Genomic DNA, 16,620 nt, shown 5'->3' on the forward strand with positions numbered 1-16,620 from the left:
CATCAACAGAAGACTGAATAAACCTCAGTATATTCACACAATCATACATTCACAGTAGTGAAAATGAGTAAACAATAGCTACAATCTTAGAAACAAAATGACGAGTTTAAAATTTGAGTCCTGAGAAAACTACAAGTCAAAAAAAAAAAAGCAAAACTAATAATCTAAAAAAAGCAAATCTTTTTTTAATTGAAAGTATGTTGTACAATATAAGTTACAAGTATACAACATAGCGATTCATAATTTTTAAAGGTTATACCCCATTTATGCTGCTGCTACTGCTGCTAAGTCGCTTCAGTTGTGTCCGACTCTGTGTGACCCCATATACAGCAGCCCATGAGGCTCCCCTGTCCCTGGGATTCTCCAGGCAAGAACACTGGAGTGGGTTGCCATTTCCTTCTCCAATGCAGGAAAGTGAAAAGTGAAAGTGAAGTCGCTGAGTCCTGTCCGACTCTTAGTGACCCCATGGACTGCAGCCTACCAGGCTCCTCCGTCCCTGGGATTTTCCAGGCAAGAGTGCTGGAGTGGGGTGCCATTGCCTTCTCCAACCCCATTTATAGTTATTATAAAATATTTGCTGTATTCCCTGTGCCATACAATACATCTTTATAGCTTACTTTATAGTTTGTCCCTTTTACTTTCCTACCCCTATATTGCCCCTCCTTCACTGGTATCCAGCAGCTTGTTCTTTACATCAGTGAGTCTGCATCTCTTTTATTATATCCTTGTATTTTTTTAGATTTCACATATAACTGATATCATACAATATTTGTCTTTCCATTATGTCACTTAGCATAATGCCCTTCAAGTCCATCCGTGTTACTGCAAATGGCAAGATTTCATTCTTTTTTAATGGCTGAGTGGTATTCTATTGTGTGTATGTTTGTATATGTGTACCACGTATGTTTTCCTCTAGGAGTTTTCTAGTATCTGTCTTACATTTATGTCTTTAATCCATTTTGAGTTTATTATTGTATATGGTATTAGAGAATATTTTAATTTCATTCTTTTACATGCAGCCGTTCAGTTTTCCCAGCACCACTTATCGAAGTGAGATGAATGCTAGTTTTAGTAATTTGGACTCCTTCCCCAACAAAAAGACACCATCCTTCCCCAATGCATTCCCCTAAGCCTTTCAATGATGAATCTTCAAGAACATTATGCCACTCTTCACTTGCAGGCTTACATTTCATGATTAAATTAGGCACTCAAACTTCAAATGTTTTGTTTTGAGAGCAGTAAAACATTCACAGCTATTTCTCTGTAAAGTTTGGCAAAAGAGTATGTTACATTGTTAAGAGGATTCATAATCTCAGCATTCATAATAAGAGAAACAGAAACATTCTAATACAGTACATTTGAGGGTTTAAATAGAAATTTAGAGTTAGTTGTTCAGCTTAATCCCATCAAATGATAAAATGTTTTAAAACCTAACGGCAATGATTTATAACAAACAAGGGTTGTTTCTTGTGGAAGTAACTTGGCTTATCTGGAAACTGGTATTTCACACACATATAGAGATAATAAATATGCTGAGCCCTAAACAGTTCCTGTGGTGCAATGAGGAGTCAAGAAGGGACAGGGGTTGAAGTAGGACATGCAGAAAAAAATGACTCTAGAAATCTGTTTATTTCATGATTTTGAAGGAATTAAGAAATCCATTTAAAATTCTGATGTAGCACAGAACTGAAATATATGATACTTTCTATGTGATCTGAGAATGAATAACAGAAAACTTTTGTCCAAATGTGATTTGAAGCCTTAAGCACAAAGGCTTAACAGATTTAAATTGTACCTCAATAATCCCCTTTATAATTTTTTTCAAGTGTTAATACCACTTGTGTTCTTCATTCGATCCTTTCCATTACCATATAAGGTACTTTAAAGAATATGGCTCAGGAAAAATCTTCAAACTGGGTAACGTGCAACTGTAAGTATTCAAGGGAATATGGCAGGCAATACTCCAAAGAGCAGGGTTTTAGGGTTTCATCAATCAAACATTAGCAATAAGATTACAAATCTTATTCTGTCGTCTTTTTGCAGTCACTCTCCATATATACACCCTTCCCAAACACAGAAACACACAAGAACAGAAACACACAAGAACACAAACACACCATTTCTTTGTCTCTGTCTATCTTTCTCACACACATACACCCAATCAGAGAGAAGCAGAATGACAAAGAAATCTTACTAACATGTATGTTTTGAAGGGGTATAAACTATATAAATTAAGTGAGTTAAATCTAGTATTGTCATTCACTTAAGCTTGAGACTAATTAACACAAGATTCCAAAAAGTGCCATACACTTTCTTTTCTACATGACGTACATTTTTAATAACTGCCCAGGAGAAGCTCTTCCAGTTTGAAACTGATTTGGAAACTGCTTAAAACCAACTGGGTAACTTTCCTGCTCTCTAATCATATATGGTATACAAATAAAACCACCAAAGAGCCAGAAATAAACCCAAAGCTTTTAAAAAAAACTACTGAGAAAGCCTAAAGAACTGAGTAAGGAACAAGCGAACAAGACAGGTAATATTCTTCATATTACTAGTTGTGTTATTTGGGCAAGTAAAGCAACTCTTTAAACCCTTAATTATTAGAAACTAAGCTTTTCATTCTAAAGAAATATATACAAACAAAAAAAAGAAAGAAATGTTAAATCTGAATTGGAACTATTCATGTGAACTCAATACATAGCTATTTATTTTTCTTGGCTCTGTCCACTGAAGCAATGATATACAAGCAGTAATAAATGTATCAGATCTTGGTTTCTAATAACATTCCCCATTAAAAGAACCATAGTTCCTTCAAACAATTAATTCTAGGTCCGGGGCAGGAAAAAAGTACAAGTGAACTTGGGACAGCTTGTTGTACCAGAAAGACTAAAGAGGCCATGCCACAAAGGACCTGAATGTTCCCAATGGCAAAATTTTAGACAATGTGGGCATCAAAAAGAATACAATCATGATAGATTATAATATACTGAATGAAAAGACCACAATGATCCCAAAAAGAGGTGGTGGGAGAGACAGGAAAAAGGAGAGAAAAAAAGAAAAGCTCATCTTTACATAAGAATGCCAGCAAACAAATGTAGAGGAAATAATAACATTAAAATATCATCATTTTGTAATCCTTAATGTAATTACTGATTTAGGCAATAGTCTGTCAGCAATGCAAGAGACCAGATTCAAACCCTGGGTTGGGAAGACCCCCTGGAGAAGGGAATGGCTACCCACTCCAGTATTCTTGCCTGAAGAACTCCATGGACAAAGGAGCCTGGTGGCCACAGTCCATGGGGTCACAGAGTCGGGCACAACTGAGCAACTAACACACACACACATATCAATAAATACTAAAACCACTTTGTAAAAAGCAGTTGGGAAACAGTTCAGTGTCTTAAAAGTATTACCCCACAGATTACTAGTAATTTCAACAAAGAAAATAAACTTTATAATGGAGAGATCTGGCAATCACCACTTTAATCAAGGAATTAACGTTATCAGCAGTAATAGAAAAAGGTACACTATGTCCTCTTATTTGATGTATACAATTTTAGCTACGAATAGGGTAACTAATCACCTATTAAAGGTACACCATGTCCTCTTATTTGATATATACAACTTTAGCTACGAATAGGGTAACTAATCACCTAAACAGCTTCATTTCTGAAAGGGAATGCTACTATTAATTATATCAAAACAACATATATAAAGTACAATTTTTGTAGACAACCATGGATTTATCCTTATCTGAAGTATCCTTACAAAAATATTTAAACTGAATCTAATATTAAAACCAGCAGACAACTGACCTGTCCTTGTCACACAAGCCCAAGTCATAAAACGCAAAAACAGGGAACTGTTCTACATTAAAAGAGACTAAAGAGACATAATAACCAAATGGAATCTGAGTTCACATGCTGTATCAGAGGAAAAAGGCTACAAGAGATATTTTTGGGTCAATTAGGGAAATGTAAATTTGGACTAAAGATTATAGAACTTTTGCTAACTTTCTTATAGTGATAATGGTATAGCAATTACGCCATTCTTAAGGATGTATACTTAGATATTTAAGGGTGATGTGCTGTAAAGCCTGCAACTTACTTTCAAATGGTTCAACCAAAAATATACATATCTAAGTACACACAGATACATATAATAGAGAAGAAAAAATAAAGCAAAGGTGGCAATGCAACTCTTCTTGAATGCATCAGTAGGTCTGAAGTTTGTGAAAGTTGGGAGAAGGAGAAGTCAAAAAAATAAATGCAACATTTTTATTCTTATTTACCTTGAAGTCTCTCATCAGTGAATATTTTGTTTGTTTGGTTCCAGGTGCTATCTATGAATACAATTTTTTTCAGTGTTGTGTCTTTGCACTTGCTGTCATTCAAATCCGGTTCTTCAGTTTTCTTGCGTTTAATGGATGGCTTATCAAGGTCATCATTTTTGCCTCTAATGCTATTTTGACTCTTTTTTTGCAGATGAAAAGAAATATCTTTTACTGAAACAGACTTAGGTCCAGGAAATACAAGTGCAACCTAAAGCAAAGAAGCTTACGTTAGTAGTGTGCTATGATCTTCAAAATTAATAAATTCAGACTTAAAACTTCAAGAGGAAAAACTATGTTGAGTATCTGAGAAAAAAGCATTAGGTTTTAGTATATGTGCCTCTTTAATACATATATGGTAAAGTTTTTGGTTCTTTCCTAGTAACCTATAATCATAATATACCACCAAGAAATACTTCTATACTTTAAAATAAGTTATTCACTTATTGATGGAAACCAGGTTAATTGTACCTTACATAAAAAAACTAAACTCTATAATGTTTCATAAGATAAAAGGCAAAGTATGGGGTACTTTGTAAAAGAACCATTGAAAAGTGCTTGATAATTAAATAGCATCTTCACCTATATAATAAGCAAAGAGAAAACAAATGATACAGCCAGTGCTGGTGAGGAAACAGTATGCTGCTGCTGCTATGTCACGTCAGTCGTGTCCAACTCTGTGTGACCCCATAGACGGTAGCCCACCAGGCTGCCCCGTCCCTGGGATTCTCCAGGCAAGAACACTGGAGTGGGTTGCCATCTCCTTCTCCAATGCATGAAAGTGAAAAGTGAAAGTGAAGTTGCTTTTGTCTCTGACTCTGAGCAACCCCATGGACTGCAGCCTAGCAGGCTCCTCAATCCATGGGATTCTCCAGGCAAGAGTACTGGAGTAGGGTGCCATTGCCTTCTCTGGAGGAAACAGTGTAATAAGCTTTTAAAGCCATTACTGATGTCAAGTTTAAATAACGTAACTCTGTGAAAGCCATCTGGCAATATACGTCAAGAGTCCTGAAATATTCATACTCTCTAGCCAAATGAGATTTCAATTATGGAAATTTATCTTAATAATTCTAAACATACACACAATACCCAGAATATATGTTAAAGTATGTTTATTACAGTGAAAACTTTAAAAATCTGTTAAGGAACTACTCAGTGAATTATGGTACTTCCTTTCTTTCAGCATATTTTTACTGAGACCTTATATACTGTAGAACCTCCAAGGTATGAACAACTCCTAACACAAAGCAGGCACCCAGCAAATATTTGTTAAATGAATAAATGTTGATAGAATCATGGGTATTTATCCTCCATATTTTTCCGTATTTCCAAAGATTTTTGAGTGGAGATTATCATTTTTAATATGAAAAATAAATATTAAAATTTAAAATCTTAAATTTATAAACTTCAATGTTATAAGGTTTTTCAAACACTCACAATGCACACCTACCTTTCCCCCATACCCAACTAGCAAAGTTCAGGGCTTCTTAGTTTTCTTAGATTATAAGCACATCATGTCTTTTTATATTACCTAGCTACACTATGTTCTATGTAACTGACATGATATCTAGCTGATCAAAGAAGGAAATACAAATACATTCCTAGATCCCAAACTCAGATATCATTTACAAACACAACTTTCTATATAAATTCAACCAAAAATTACAATATATTGATAGGAAAGGAAAAACTTACCTAGTTTTTTCTTAAACAAATGAATGCATTGATTTTTTGTTTCTAGATTTACCATACCAACAAATGTTCTCCCAAGAGACCTAGAGGTGCTTATGTTTCTTTCAGAAGTATTCAAGGCCTAGTTTTTTGAGATCTATAGCAACATCACTTTTCAACAAGACCAGCTGTAAAGACCTGTTGTCACTAATGTGACCATTTCAACTAGGTGAAAATCCATTAAGAATCTAGAAATGAGCAAGGAAGGCCTCTCAGTAGCCAAAATAAATATCACAAAAGCCATGTACTAAAGCTTTTAATTTAGAAAGGATTTCTAAAAATCCTTCTAGCTTAGTCTTTCTTTTTTTCTTCTGGAGAAATTTCAACATTTGTAATCTGGTTTCTCAGTTTGTATCAAATTAGCGTTTTTATGTGTAGTGTATGAACAAGAATGGAAAAAGGAGAAAAGTAAAAGCAGGTCTAGTAATACTAGCAAAGAGTAAAAATTGGAAGAAATAACGCAAACTAGTAAAAGTGGAAAGACAGACTCAAAAAAGCCTAACATCTAGGATCATTTGCTCTTTTAAGATACTAATGAAGTAAACTGTATGTTGTTAAGGGCTACAGAAGGTTAACCCAAGACCATTAAATATTAAATTATGTTCAAGTACGTTTAGAAAGGCAAGGGAGTTTAAAATTCATATTTAGATTCAATGTGAAAAGCTGTAAAAAAAAAAATAAGCTGCCTACTTCATGGTCCTTTTCTTCATATTCTGGAATACACGGATATGTATAAATATTTACAAATTCAGGTGCTAAGAGTTTTGCATGTACAGCAGTGCTTTTGCCATCTGTTTCATTCGGATGTTTAATGATGTCAATCTTCAATGGTAGCTAAAATTTAGAGAAAAAAGAAAAATGAACAAAACAAATAGAAAATTCTAATTTTTATGTTATTAAAAATGGTCTTTAAAGCTTAAACAGCAAGCTCACACTAAGTTCCTATAAATACACTTATAGTTTGAAAGTCATACTTTTTTAGAACAGAATACTAAGACTAGTTAAGTCATAAAGCAAACACAAATTTATTTCTCAATACTGTTAATCATGTACTAAAACTATTTTCAACTCATTTAACAGACTCTTATAGCAATGTTCCAATGTCATATTCATTTGTCACATTGGACCGAGTCCTATTCCTTGCATTCAAATATCTGTGTCAAGAACATTTTACATAATTCCTATAAACTTTCAGGTCTGTTAATTTTATATTAAAAAGAAATACAAGCTCAGGCAAAAGTTTTAGATCTAAAATTCAAGTTAAAATTTTGTTCCTCAAAACATCTTTTGAGGTCAAAGGTATTATCTTTTAATGTTAACATCATGATTCTCAGCATGTGAAATTAATTACTAATTGGAAAAAGAGTTAACAGAATGGTTCCAGGAGGTATACTCTATATAAAAAAGTAACTTTTCAAAATCATTTCGCCTATTTTCCTTAGTTTCATTATTTAATTATTATGAATTATGTCATATCTACATGCAAAAATAATAGTCTTGCAAATTTCTTGAGTTAGATTTTTCTATTATTTTGCTGACTTATTTGGTTTAGTTTTCTGTATAATGCTTGTATGAATGCTGCCTTCAGCCATGACTATGAAAACAGAAGCCAAGTCATATCTCTCCCATCATATGAGAAATTCTCTCTCTAGGACAGATTTTTCACTGTAGAGTTCAAATGATTTATTTGTTATGATAAGTACTGTTCCAGCTCCCAGCCCACACTAAAAGGCAACATTCTAGGTATTTACTCTGGGGCAACAGCTATTTAGCCTGGAGTACAAAACTATCTTGTTTTTTTAGAACAGAGGAACAGGGAGGAGGGAGGAGGGTTCAGGATGGGGAACACATGTATAATTTTTTTTTTAATTAAAATTGAATAAAAAAAAATAATAAGAAAAAAGAAAAAATAAATAAATAAAAAACAATACTCAATTATTAAATTTCTACAAAAATATTAGCCCTATATTATTAACTTTTATTATTCCAATCACCAATCATTTTGAACAAAATATATCTTAAGATAAAACTTTCAATGGGATATTTTCTTTATGTGGCTATGATAGAAACAAAAGATGAAATGATTCTGTTCATACCTCCAAAACTATACTTCAAAATGTGACATTCTTATATGAGAGATGGGGATAATGGGATAAGGGAGATAAAGGAGAAGGGGGCAGCAGAGGACGAGATGGTTAGATAGCATCACCAACTCAATGGACATGAATTTGAGCAAACTCCAGGAGATAGTAGAGGGCAGAGGAGCCTGGGGTGGCAAAAAGTCGAACAAGACTTAGTGACTGAACAACAATGCAGACTTTAGAAGAATTATTGTGCTCAAGCTCTTAGTTTTTCTGAGGTAACTATAAAGCTTACTGGATTCTATACTTATTTATTCTTGGCCAGTAAACTTTCCATTTTAGACCCCTAAGCAGATCATGGACTTGCCAAGGTAACATGTAAGCTAAAATGCAATTCAAGTAACAAAATATGAGTGTTTCAAAGTATTGTTCTTACCTGAAATTTAAATGAACCTTATCATCACATTAAACTTATTTTCTTATTGGCAAGTTCTAATGAATCCATGTGTAGAATTTGGTCTCTTTAAGGTCCTAATAGGCAGCAGTCAAATTTCATAAACCATTTAACTTAAAGTTTGAGTCACTGTTAGACAAGTTAACATATACGTAACTAAGTCTTTGATTACAGAGACATGATGGTCTACAGACCGTTTATCTATACAAAAGTAGTCTTGATAGGCAACAAAAAGTATAAGGTAAGCAATCAATTCAAATCAACTTGTTTAAATCTGGCGTTAAATCACCGTAACACAGCCCAATGAGCAGGCCTTAGTCTTTTCAATTTCAGTTTAGTTTGGTTTTGGTCACTGACATGTGCTCCATCTCCACATATAGAATGAGGCTAAACTCACAATTCTGCCTAAGCAAATATCAACCCTACTTCCTTCAGAATATGTTTTCTTCTCAAGGGCAGTCCAAGGCCCTGAGGTGGTTTTTGAAGCTCCTTCATGCAGCCTGTAAACTTGTCTCTTGTAGTTTTCATGTTTATACCACATTTTTTCTATGCTGTAAATGAATTATAATCATTTATTTTAAAAGGTAACTGATTTCATTAAAAACAACAGTATTCATCTCATATGCAAGTGTTTCAGCAATGTATGTCTCTTTTTCTAGAAACAAGGGGGGAAAAATAGGTTTACAGGTCTATAGGATTAAACTTTCTAATTAATTTTCATAATGATGTCATTTATCAAGCTTATCAGTTATATTAGAGTAGGGATATATCAGATGTGTTTTTAAAATCAATTCTACTTTCAAACAATTAAATTTCTCACCAACCTTCACATGTGGTATCTGTTCAACAGGTACATTTTCAACTGGGACGTAACATGTATAGCAGTAGAACATTCTTGAACCACCACACTTGAGACATTTTGATCTTCCATTTTGCTGAGCATTTTTAAGAACATCTTGAGATGCTAAGCATAAGTTTTGAAGAGGATCTTCTGCAGCTATGCATGTAGTTTGTGACTGCTGTATTTCCACAAATTTTGAAGTATCTTCTTCCCTTTCTTTGAGAAATACAGGTGTATTGAGAGACATTTTTCATTCAAATCAAAGTTTAACTTTTATTTCTAAAACACATATTGTAGATGCACTAGAAAAAAAAAGTGGGGGGGGGCAAAATAAAAAACAAAACATTTCACTCACTGTTTAATTCACAACTGTGTGCAGACTTTAGTATTTACTAACAAATGTTAATAAGTTTTTAAACCACTAGATTAGCATGCTTTAAGATATAATATTAAAAAGCAATAAACTAAAAAAAATTACCCTTTAAAGCTGCTGCTGCTGCTACTAAGTTGCTTCAGTCGTGTCCGACTCTGTGCGACCCCACAGACGGCAGCCCACCAGGCTCCCCCATCCCTGGGATTCTCCAGGGAAGACCCTTTAAAGCTAGTCCCTCCATAAAAATAGGAAGGTTGTCTCCCAGCAAAATGATTTCAAATATAAAGTTTAGGTACAAACATTTTATTTCTCAGTGACTATTTTTGCTCCAGAAACAGTACTTTGGCTCTATATTAGGAATGTAATGTTTTTATGTTAGTATCAGCCAGGAATGTATTCAACCCTGCAAGCTCTGACTTTCACTTGTTATTATATGACATCAAATTACACTCTGACATGACATCAATTCTCAGTCTGAACCTTGAAAAAAAATACAAGGTGAAATCAGTAAAATTTAGTTGGTTATGTTCTAAAAGATGTAATTCTCTCCAACATAAATTAAAACACACATAAAAATATAACTAAACATCCATTAAAATGAGAGGCATCCACTACCAATTATAATTTTTTAAATATCTCAAAAGGTGAAACATATGCCTACAAAAATATAAAGGCATATACATAAAGATTCAAGTGTAATCTTATAAATGTTAAATTTTACAGAGTAACATCAGTGTTCACCCATTCTAAGAATTCATATTGCTTTCAAAAATATACACCATTCAGTCTTCAGGTCTAGAGATAAAATAGTAAAATGGCTTTCTCATTTAAATATTTCGTTCAAAGGAGGATGATGGTTGCCAAAACTGTTGTTCAAATACTTTGTAAGTACAATATGCTTAGAGGGAAAAAGAGACTGGGGCCCTCTTAATTTGATATGCATTCCAGAGCTGTAAAATGATTCTCATAACCTAAAGCCTTATGGTATTGTGGTGTTTAACTATGAGACTCCAGGCACTTCAAGTACAAACACTGAGAGGAGAAATGCTGTGACAGAAACAGGGAACTTTTTGTGGTTTCCCAAAATGAAAGTGAACAAAGAGTCCAGTGGAACATAATACACAATATAATTTACTAACAAGAAGTTAGTGATACTAATTTAATCAGTCATCAGGAGTTTTTTAGAGATTGTAAATGCCAGGGACTTGGGACCCAATAAAGAAAGGCAAAGAAAAAAGATGTTGGTCATTGAAGGAAAAGTAAAATACACTTGCCAAATTTATCCAAGGGGAAAGCCAAAATACAATAAATATTTTTGATGTGTACTGATTAGGTAAGGGTTTACATTTTGGGTTGCTAGGACAAAGTGATATTTAAAAATGATTGTCCCATCCCTCCTCCTGCCTCATGAATGGAAAACATTATGTGACCTCTACTCCAAATCACCTTCCTAAAAATGACTTTTATCTTTGTCAGTATGCCCTCAATGACTGGGAGAGTGCAGGATATTAAGCTGTTACCTTTCCTTGAGGCTCAGATGCTTTTAAGACTGCGTGAGAGTCTTTGACCTTCTCTCTAGTAAATGCACTTAAAGATGCAGTATTCTGCACACAATTTCAGATGGTTTGCAGGTTAGATTCTAGAGTCCATCTACAAATCTAGGTAAAGACATCTTGGCTAAGATCAAAAAGTCATTCGGAGAACAGGAGAAGGCTTAAAAATCTAGGAAGAGATCCTATTAGTCTCCAGAAATCAGAGCCACAAATCCTTCTCTGGCCAACAAAAGGTCAATTCTCACAAGCCAATGGAGGTCTCATCACTGAACTCAGGAAACTAATTGGTCCCTAAATCCTCTTGGTTTGGCTTTGTTCTACAATTACCTGAGGTTCTTAAAAACATTTTTAGGCTGCAATAGTCTTGAGTTATCCAGATCATGGGCTCATCCTAAAAAAGCAATTGGAGTGGTCTAATTCAATTTGACTCCACTTCCCTGGGTATTCCAGTAGCCATGCAGGGATTTGCATGTGCCACTATAGGGCCCAGCATTAGTGGGGAACTATGCAGTTCCCAATGGTGTCATGAAAGTCAATGCAGTTGCTTGACGTTTAATGGAAAACTGCTGGTGAGTTTTTCTGGAGCCTCAAAGCGCACTCCTCCTGAGATGCCTCAGAAAAATCCTCATGGATTCCACTTGGCAGTCTGTCCATATAGCTAAATGAATTTTTTTGTTGTTTAGTCATTCAGACGTGTCCAACTCTTTTGCAACCCCATGGACTGTAGCCCGCCAGGGTCCTCTGTCCACAGGATTTCCCAAGCAAGAATACTCGAGTGGGTTGCCATTACCCTCTCTAGGAGGTCTTCCTGACCCAGGGATCGAACCTACATCTCTTGCATCTCCGGCATTGGCAGGCAGGTTTTTCACCAGCTGAGCCAACAGGGAAGCCCCAAATTAGCAGAGCCTATAAGTCCTTTCTCTACAAAAATCAAACAACACAAACACCCTGAGACGGTGCAAGGGAAAGGTCTATGGCTCCCTGCCTTGCCTTCCCTAAACACTCTCACATGTAGATAAGGTGGCTACAGAGGAGGCCTGCCGTTCTAAGTCATGGGGAGCTCCCTCCAAAGGTCTCTAAAACCATATGAACCAGGGATCCATCCTGATCTAATGAACAACCTGTTTCTAATGTGTACAAATCATTTATTGCACACACAATGATTCAAAACTTTCAGAGCATACATCTTAACATCAAATATGTGTGATAAATACAAGTGGAGTTGTGGGGGTTACTGAGAACATAAAAAGACTTCGTTCCTAAGGAACTAACAAATATTTTTACCTAGATATGCACCTGTCATTTTGCAACTTGGGTTGAAAACAAATTAATTTTTTTCTCTTTCTACCCTCTTTACCACACAAATTAATTACTCAATCAAGTTGTACCAATTCTACCTTGCATATAATCCTGTATTTTTAGTCTCAAAGTCAGGATTCTAGATGGCCCATTGCAATCTCTTCACCTCTTTGCTTTCATGTGCTTATTACTAGTTCCAGATATTTAACACGGGAAAATGTATTTTAATTTGGAGTTACCTTTTAGTTAAGCTATCCTTCCTAGTAGTAGTAAACTCCCCAAGAGTAGAATCCTTCACTCTGCAATTCCAGAATGAGGAATTCAACAAATACTTAACTAAATCAAAACCATTATGAAAAAGAAGCATTCACTATGCAACTGCTACTGAAGTATCTGACAACCTTTACCTGTAATCTGCAGCCTAGCAGATTTTTTTCTTGTTTTTCCAAAATAATAAAGCAAAAGACTCCTAGCTACAAATAAGTTAACTCCTACCCCCACCCCCCATCCCCAGGCAGGAGACAGGAGTTCAATTCTTGGGTCAGAAAGATCCTCTGGAGGAGAAAATAGCAACCCACTCCAGTATTCTTGCCTGGACAGTCCCATGGACAGAGGAACCTGGCAGGCTACAGTCCATGGGGTCACAGAGAGTGGGACACGAGTGATCACACAGCACAGCAATGGAACATTATATAAACTCCTTATCCTGTACTTTGGATCATAACAGTACCAAATAAAACCCACTTAAATTTTATTTTCCTATTTTTAAGAACCTGGTCATAGGTACAGGTCCAATGGTCTACTGTTAAAGATTCAAGGTAACAGCTTTTTCCTACAGGCTCACAGCCTGTGCCCTCCTCACCACCACTCCCCCCCCACACACATAGCACACATCCTGTGGTAGAGACTGTCTTGCCTTAGTTTTTCATAGTACACTGGGGTTTAGAGAGAAGTAAATTTTAAATATTGTGGTTCTGAATCAAGCAGTGATTTTATCATCCAACTTCATGGAATTGGCACCTCGCAGTGTTAATAAACCTCCTGACTTGTCCTACATTTCCAAGAAATAATTCAGACTTAAGGGCAGCCTCTTTGCTTATTACCTATTTATAACCTAAATACTTTAAATACACTGCATGGCACACTATGCCTGCACTAATTTTCTCCTTCAGTGATAACCAGTGTCCCGCAAATCACTTCAAACACTGAAAAATAAAACATAGGGTACCTAGTGGACTAACTTTGCCTGAACAGACTTTTCTTGGGCCAGACTGCACTGAAAATAGTTGTTAGGGGTAAAACAAAAACAAAAACTTTTTTTGAGGAAAAATATGGACGCCCTTTCCCCAAAGGGCCCACAAGACTTTAAATATGCTAGCGGCCGCACAGGGACCAAGGCTCCACTCACAAGCGACACCCAGCACGACCTCCACCGGGGCCCGGCCAAGAAGCGTCCACTCCCGCAGCTGCTGGGCTGCGGCCAGACCCCGGTCCCCACAGAAGCGCTGAGACCCGCACGAGGGATCAGAGTGGGACTCAGACCTGCACAGCCCGCGAGTCCTCGCACAGCTCCACGCGTCTTCCGCTCCGCCGGAGCCCGAGGTGCTCGCCCGGCCCTGGTCCCGCCTGGCCGCGGCGGAGCGCTTTCCGGGCGACACCAGAGGGAGGAGCCCGGACGTTGCTAAGGCCGTTGCTAGGCCCGGGCTCAGCGCGGGTTCCGCTGGCAAAGATAACGGGCGGGGAGAACCGCCGTGAGGGGTTAGAGGCAAAGTCCCGCCCCAGCTTTTTTTTTTTTTTTTTTTTTTGTGGTGTCACCCTTTTCCGGAGAGAAGTGATAGAGAACCAGAACCCTGCTCCGTGAGGCCTGGCCTCACATCCCGCCAGCGTTGCGCTGAGCTCCCTCCTGAGACTGGCAGGGACCGCGGAAGGAGGACGCGGTTCTCGAAATATACTATCAAGGTGTAGTTGCAGTGTGTTGTGAAAAATGCTATTCCTACAGAACACTTTCCCATTTGCCAATCCCTAAAATATTTTAGTGAGAACTTTGTTCTATTACTTTTTAAAAAAATTTTAATGGCTGTGTCCAGAGAAGTAGTTCGTATGCTGTATAGTAATGAAAGCTGTTTGAAAAATTATGTCTGATAATGAGGTCTACTTTAAAACTACAAACTCACTCAGAGACGGGACTACTTTGTGCACTTTTCCAATCTGAAATTAAGCGTAGTATGCGGATAGATTATTAAACCATTTTTCCTTGCCCCACCCCAAAGAAAATCTGTAGGGAAGGAATGCATGTTGACAATTGTGAGATTTAAAAATACATTGGCTAGATCTTGAGCAATATATTTATTGAATACTATGAATTTAGCAATTGAGACAGAATATTGCCCTAGGCAGGGATCCTCAGTCTCCAGGATCTAATGCCTAATAATCTGAATTGGAGCTAATGTAATAATAGAAATAAAACACACAATAATGTAATGTGCTTAAATCATCCTGAACCCACCCCCACCCTCACCCCACCATCCCCCGTTCTTGGGAAAATTATTTTCCACCAAACTGGTCCCTGGTGCCAAAAATGTTGGACCTTAAGTATCAAGTTAAGCATGCATAGTAGAGAAAATACAATATGGCTAATAAATTATAGGAATTTTAAAAGAACTCGGAATGGAGTGGTCAGTGAAGAGCTCTTGGCTGGATTTGAGTAGAGCTCTGAAGAATGATTATGGTTTAGTATAGTGTTATTCAAAGGAATGGTGTGGGTCCCATTGGTGGGGGTCCCATTTGTAATCAAGGAAATCTAGTGACAACTACACTTTTAAAAAAATGAAATTGGCTAGTTTGGAAAAGCAGTGCATGGCATTTGGTAAGGTTGAGTATTACTTTGTGGAGTTTTAAATTATATATGTATGCATGTATATGTACACTAGGTCACTGTTTATAAAATGTATTTCTCATTTGGTGTTTCTTTTTTAAAATGTTTGAAAGCCACCGCTTTAAGAAAGGGAAAGAGGAGAATCAATAGCAAAGTCTTCAAGCCAATAAGTAATTTATCATTTTAAACTAATTTAATTCAAGTGCACAGATTAAAAAGCAAATGATTCTATTTCTTTATCAGAGTGAGTACTGGGTTACTATTACTATGTAATAAATTACTGCAAAATATGCTGTCTTAAAATAATCATTTTTTTATGTTAATGAGTCTTGTATTCAGTGGAGCGTAGAGGGACAAATTTTTTCTGATAATTCAGCTATGAAGACTGTGAATGCTAGCAGAGGTCCAATGTGTTGCCTTTTCATGTGGCCTGGGCTTCCCCCCACGGTATGGCAGCAGAGTAACCAGACTGCTTAGGCCTAGTGCTCCAAAACCAAGTGTTGCAGTGAACAAGGCAGAAACTACATGTTATTTTTCTAACCTAGTCCCCAAAAGAAACAGCATTATTTCTCTCACATTCTTTTGATTGTAAGTGAGTTTGAAGGCATGTCCAAATTTTAGGAGAGGGGACATAGATGCCACTTTTCAAAATACCATCAAGGAATTTGTGGCTGTTTTTCAAAAAACCAACACTGAATTTACTGCTGTCACCAAAACCCCCAAATTACAGTAGATTTTTATTTCTCACAAGAAATCCATTGTGGATGTTACTAGTCAGATAAAGTGTTAAACTCAAGAATGTGAGTTTCTTTTTATTTTTAGTGTTTCTGCTGTTTCCTGTGACTTGGGGTTCACAGCTTACCTGACAAGAGAAAAAGCACAGTGAATCACCTAAGAAGTTTTAGAGGTCGGCCCTAAAAAAGGCATATATCTTTGCCCACATTTCATTGACCAGTTTAATCTAAGGTCCCTTCTTTAACTGCAAGGGAGCCTGAGAAATGTAGAGAAACATACAGATATTGGTGAGTAATAACAGTTTGCCACATTCTAAATTTTTAGCCAAAAATCCTGTAGTCCCCA

General features: G+C 36.4%; 1 protein-coding gene across 4 annotated transcripts in view; it reads right to left on the reverse strand.

Annotated features, from left to right (window-relative positions):
* Window positions 1–14,326, reverse strand: part of DTWD1 (DTW domain containing 1) — a 32,515-nt gene extending 18,189 nt beyond the window's left edge. For 3 of the 4 annotated variants that reach the window (XM_027554048.1, XM_027554045.1, XM_027554047.1), the window contains exons 1-4: window positions 14,208–14,326; window positions 9,424–9,742; window positions 6,755–6,898; window positions 4,295–4,544 (exon numbers count right to left, since the gene is read on the reverse strand). In XM_027554048.1, the coding sequence (XP_027409849.1) occupies window positions 4,295–4,544; window positions 6,755–6,898; window positions 9,424–9,687 (658 nt within the window). In that variant the 5' untranslated portion in view covers window positions 9,688–9,742; window positions 14,208–14,326. The other variant, XM_027554046.1, reaches the window with a different exon arrangement.
* Window positions 14,327–16,620: the final 2,294 nt, after the last annotated feature.

This window comes from Bos indicus x Bos taurus, chromosome 10 (assembly GCF_003369695.1).
Source record: "Bos indicus x Bos taurus breed Angus x Brahman F1 hybrid chromosome 10, Bos_hybrid_MaternalHap_v2.0, whole genome shotgun sequence".
NCBI lineage: Eukaryota > Metazoa > Chordata > Mammalia > Artiodactyla > Bovidae > Bos > Bos indicus x Bos taurus.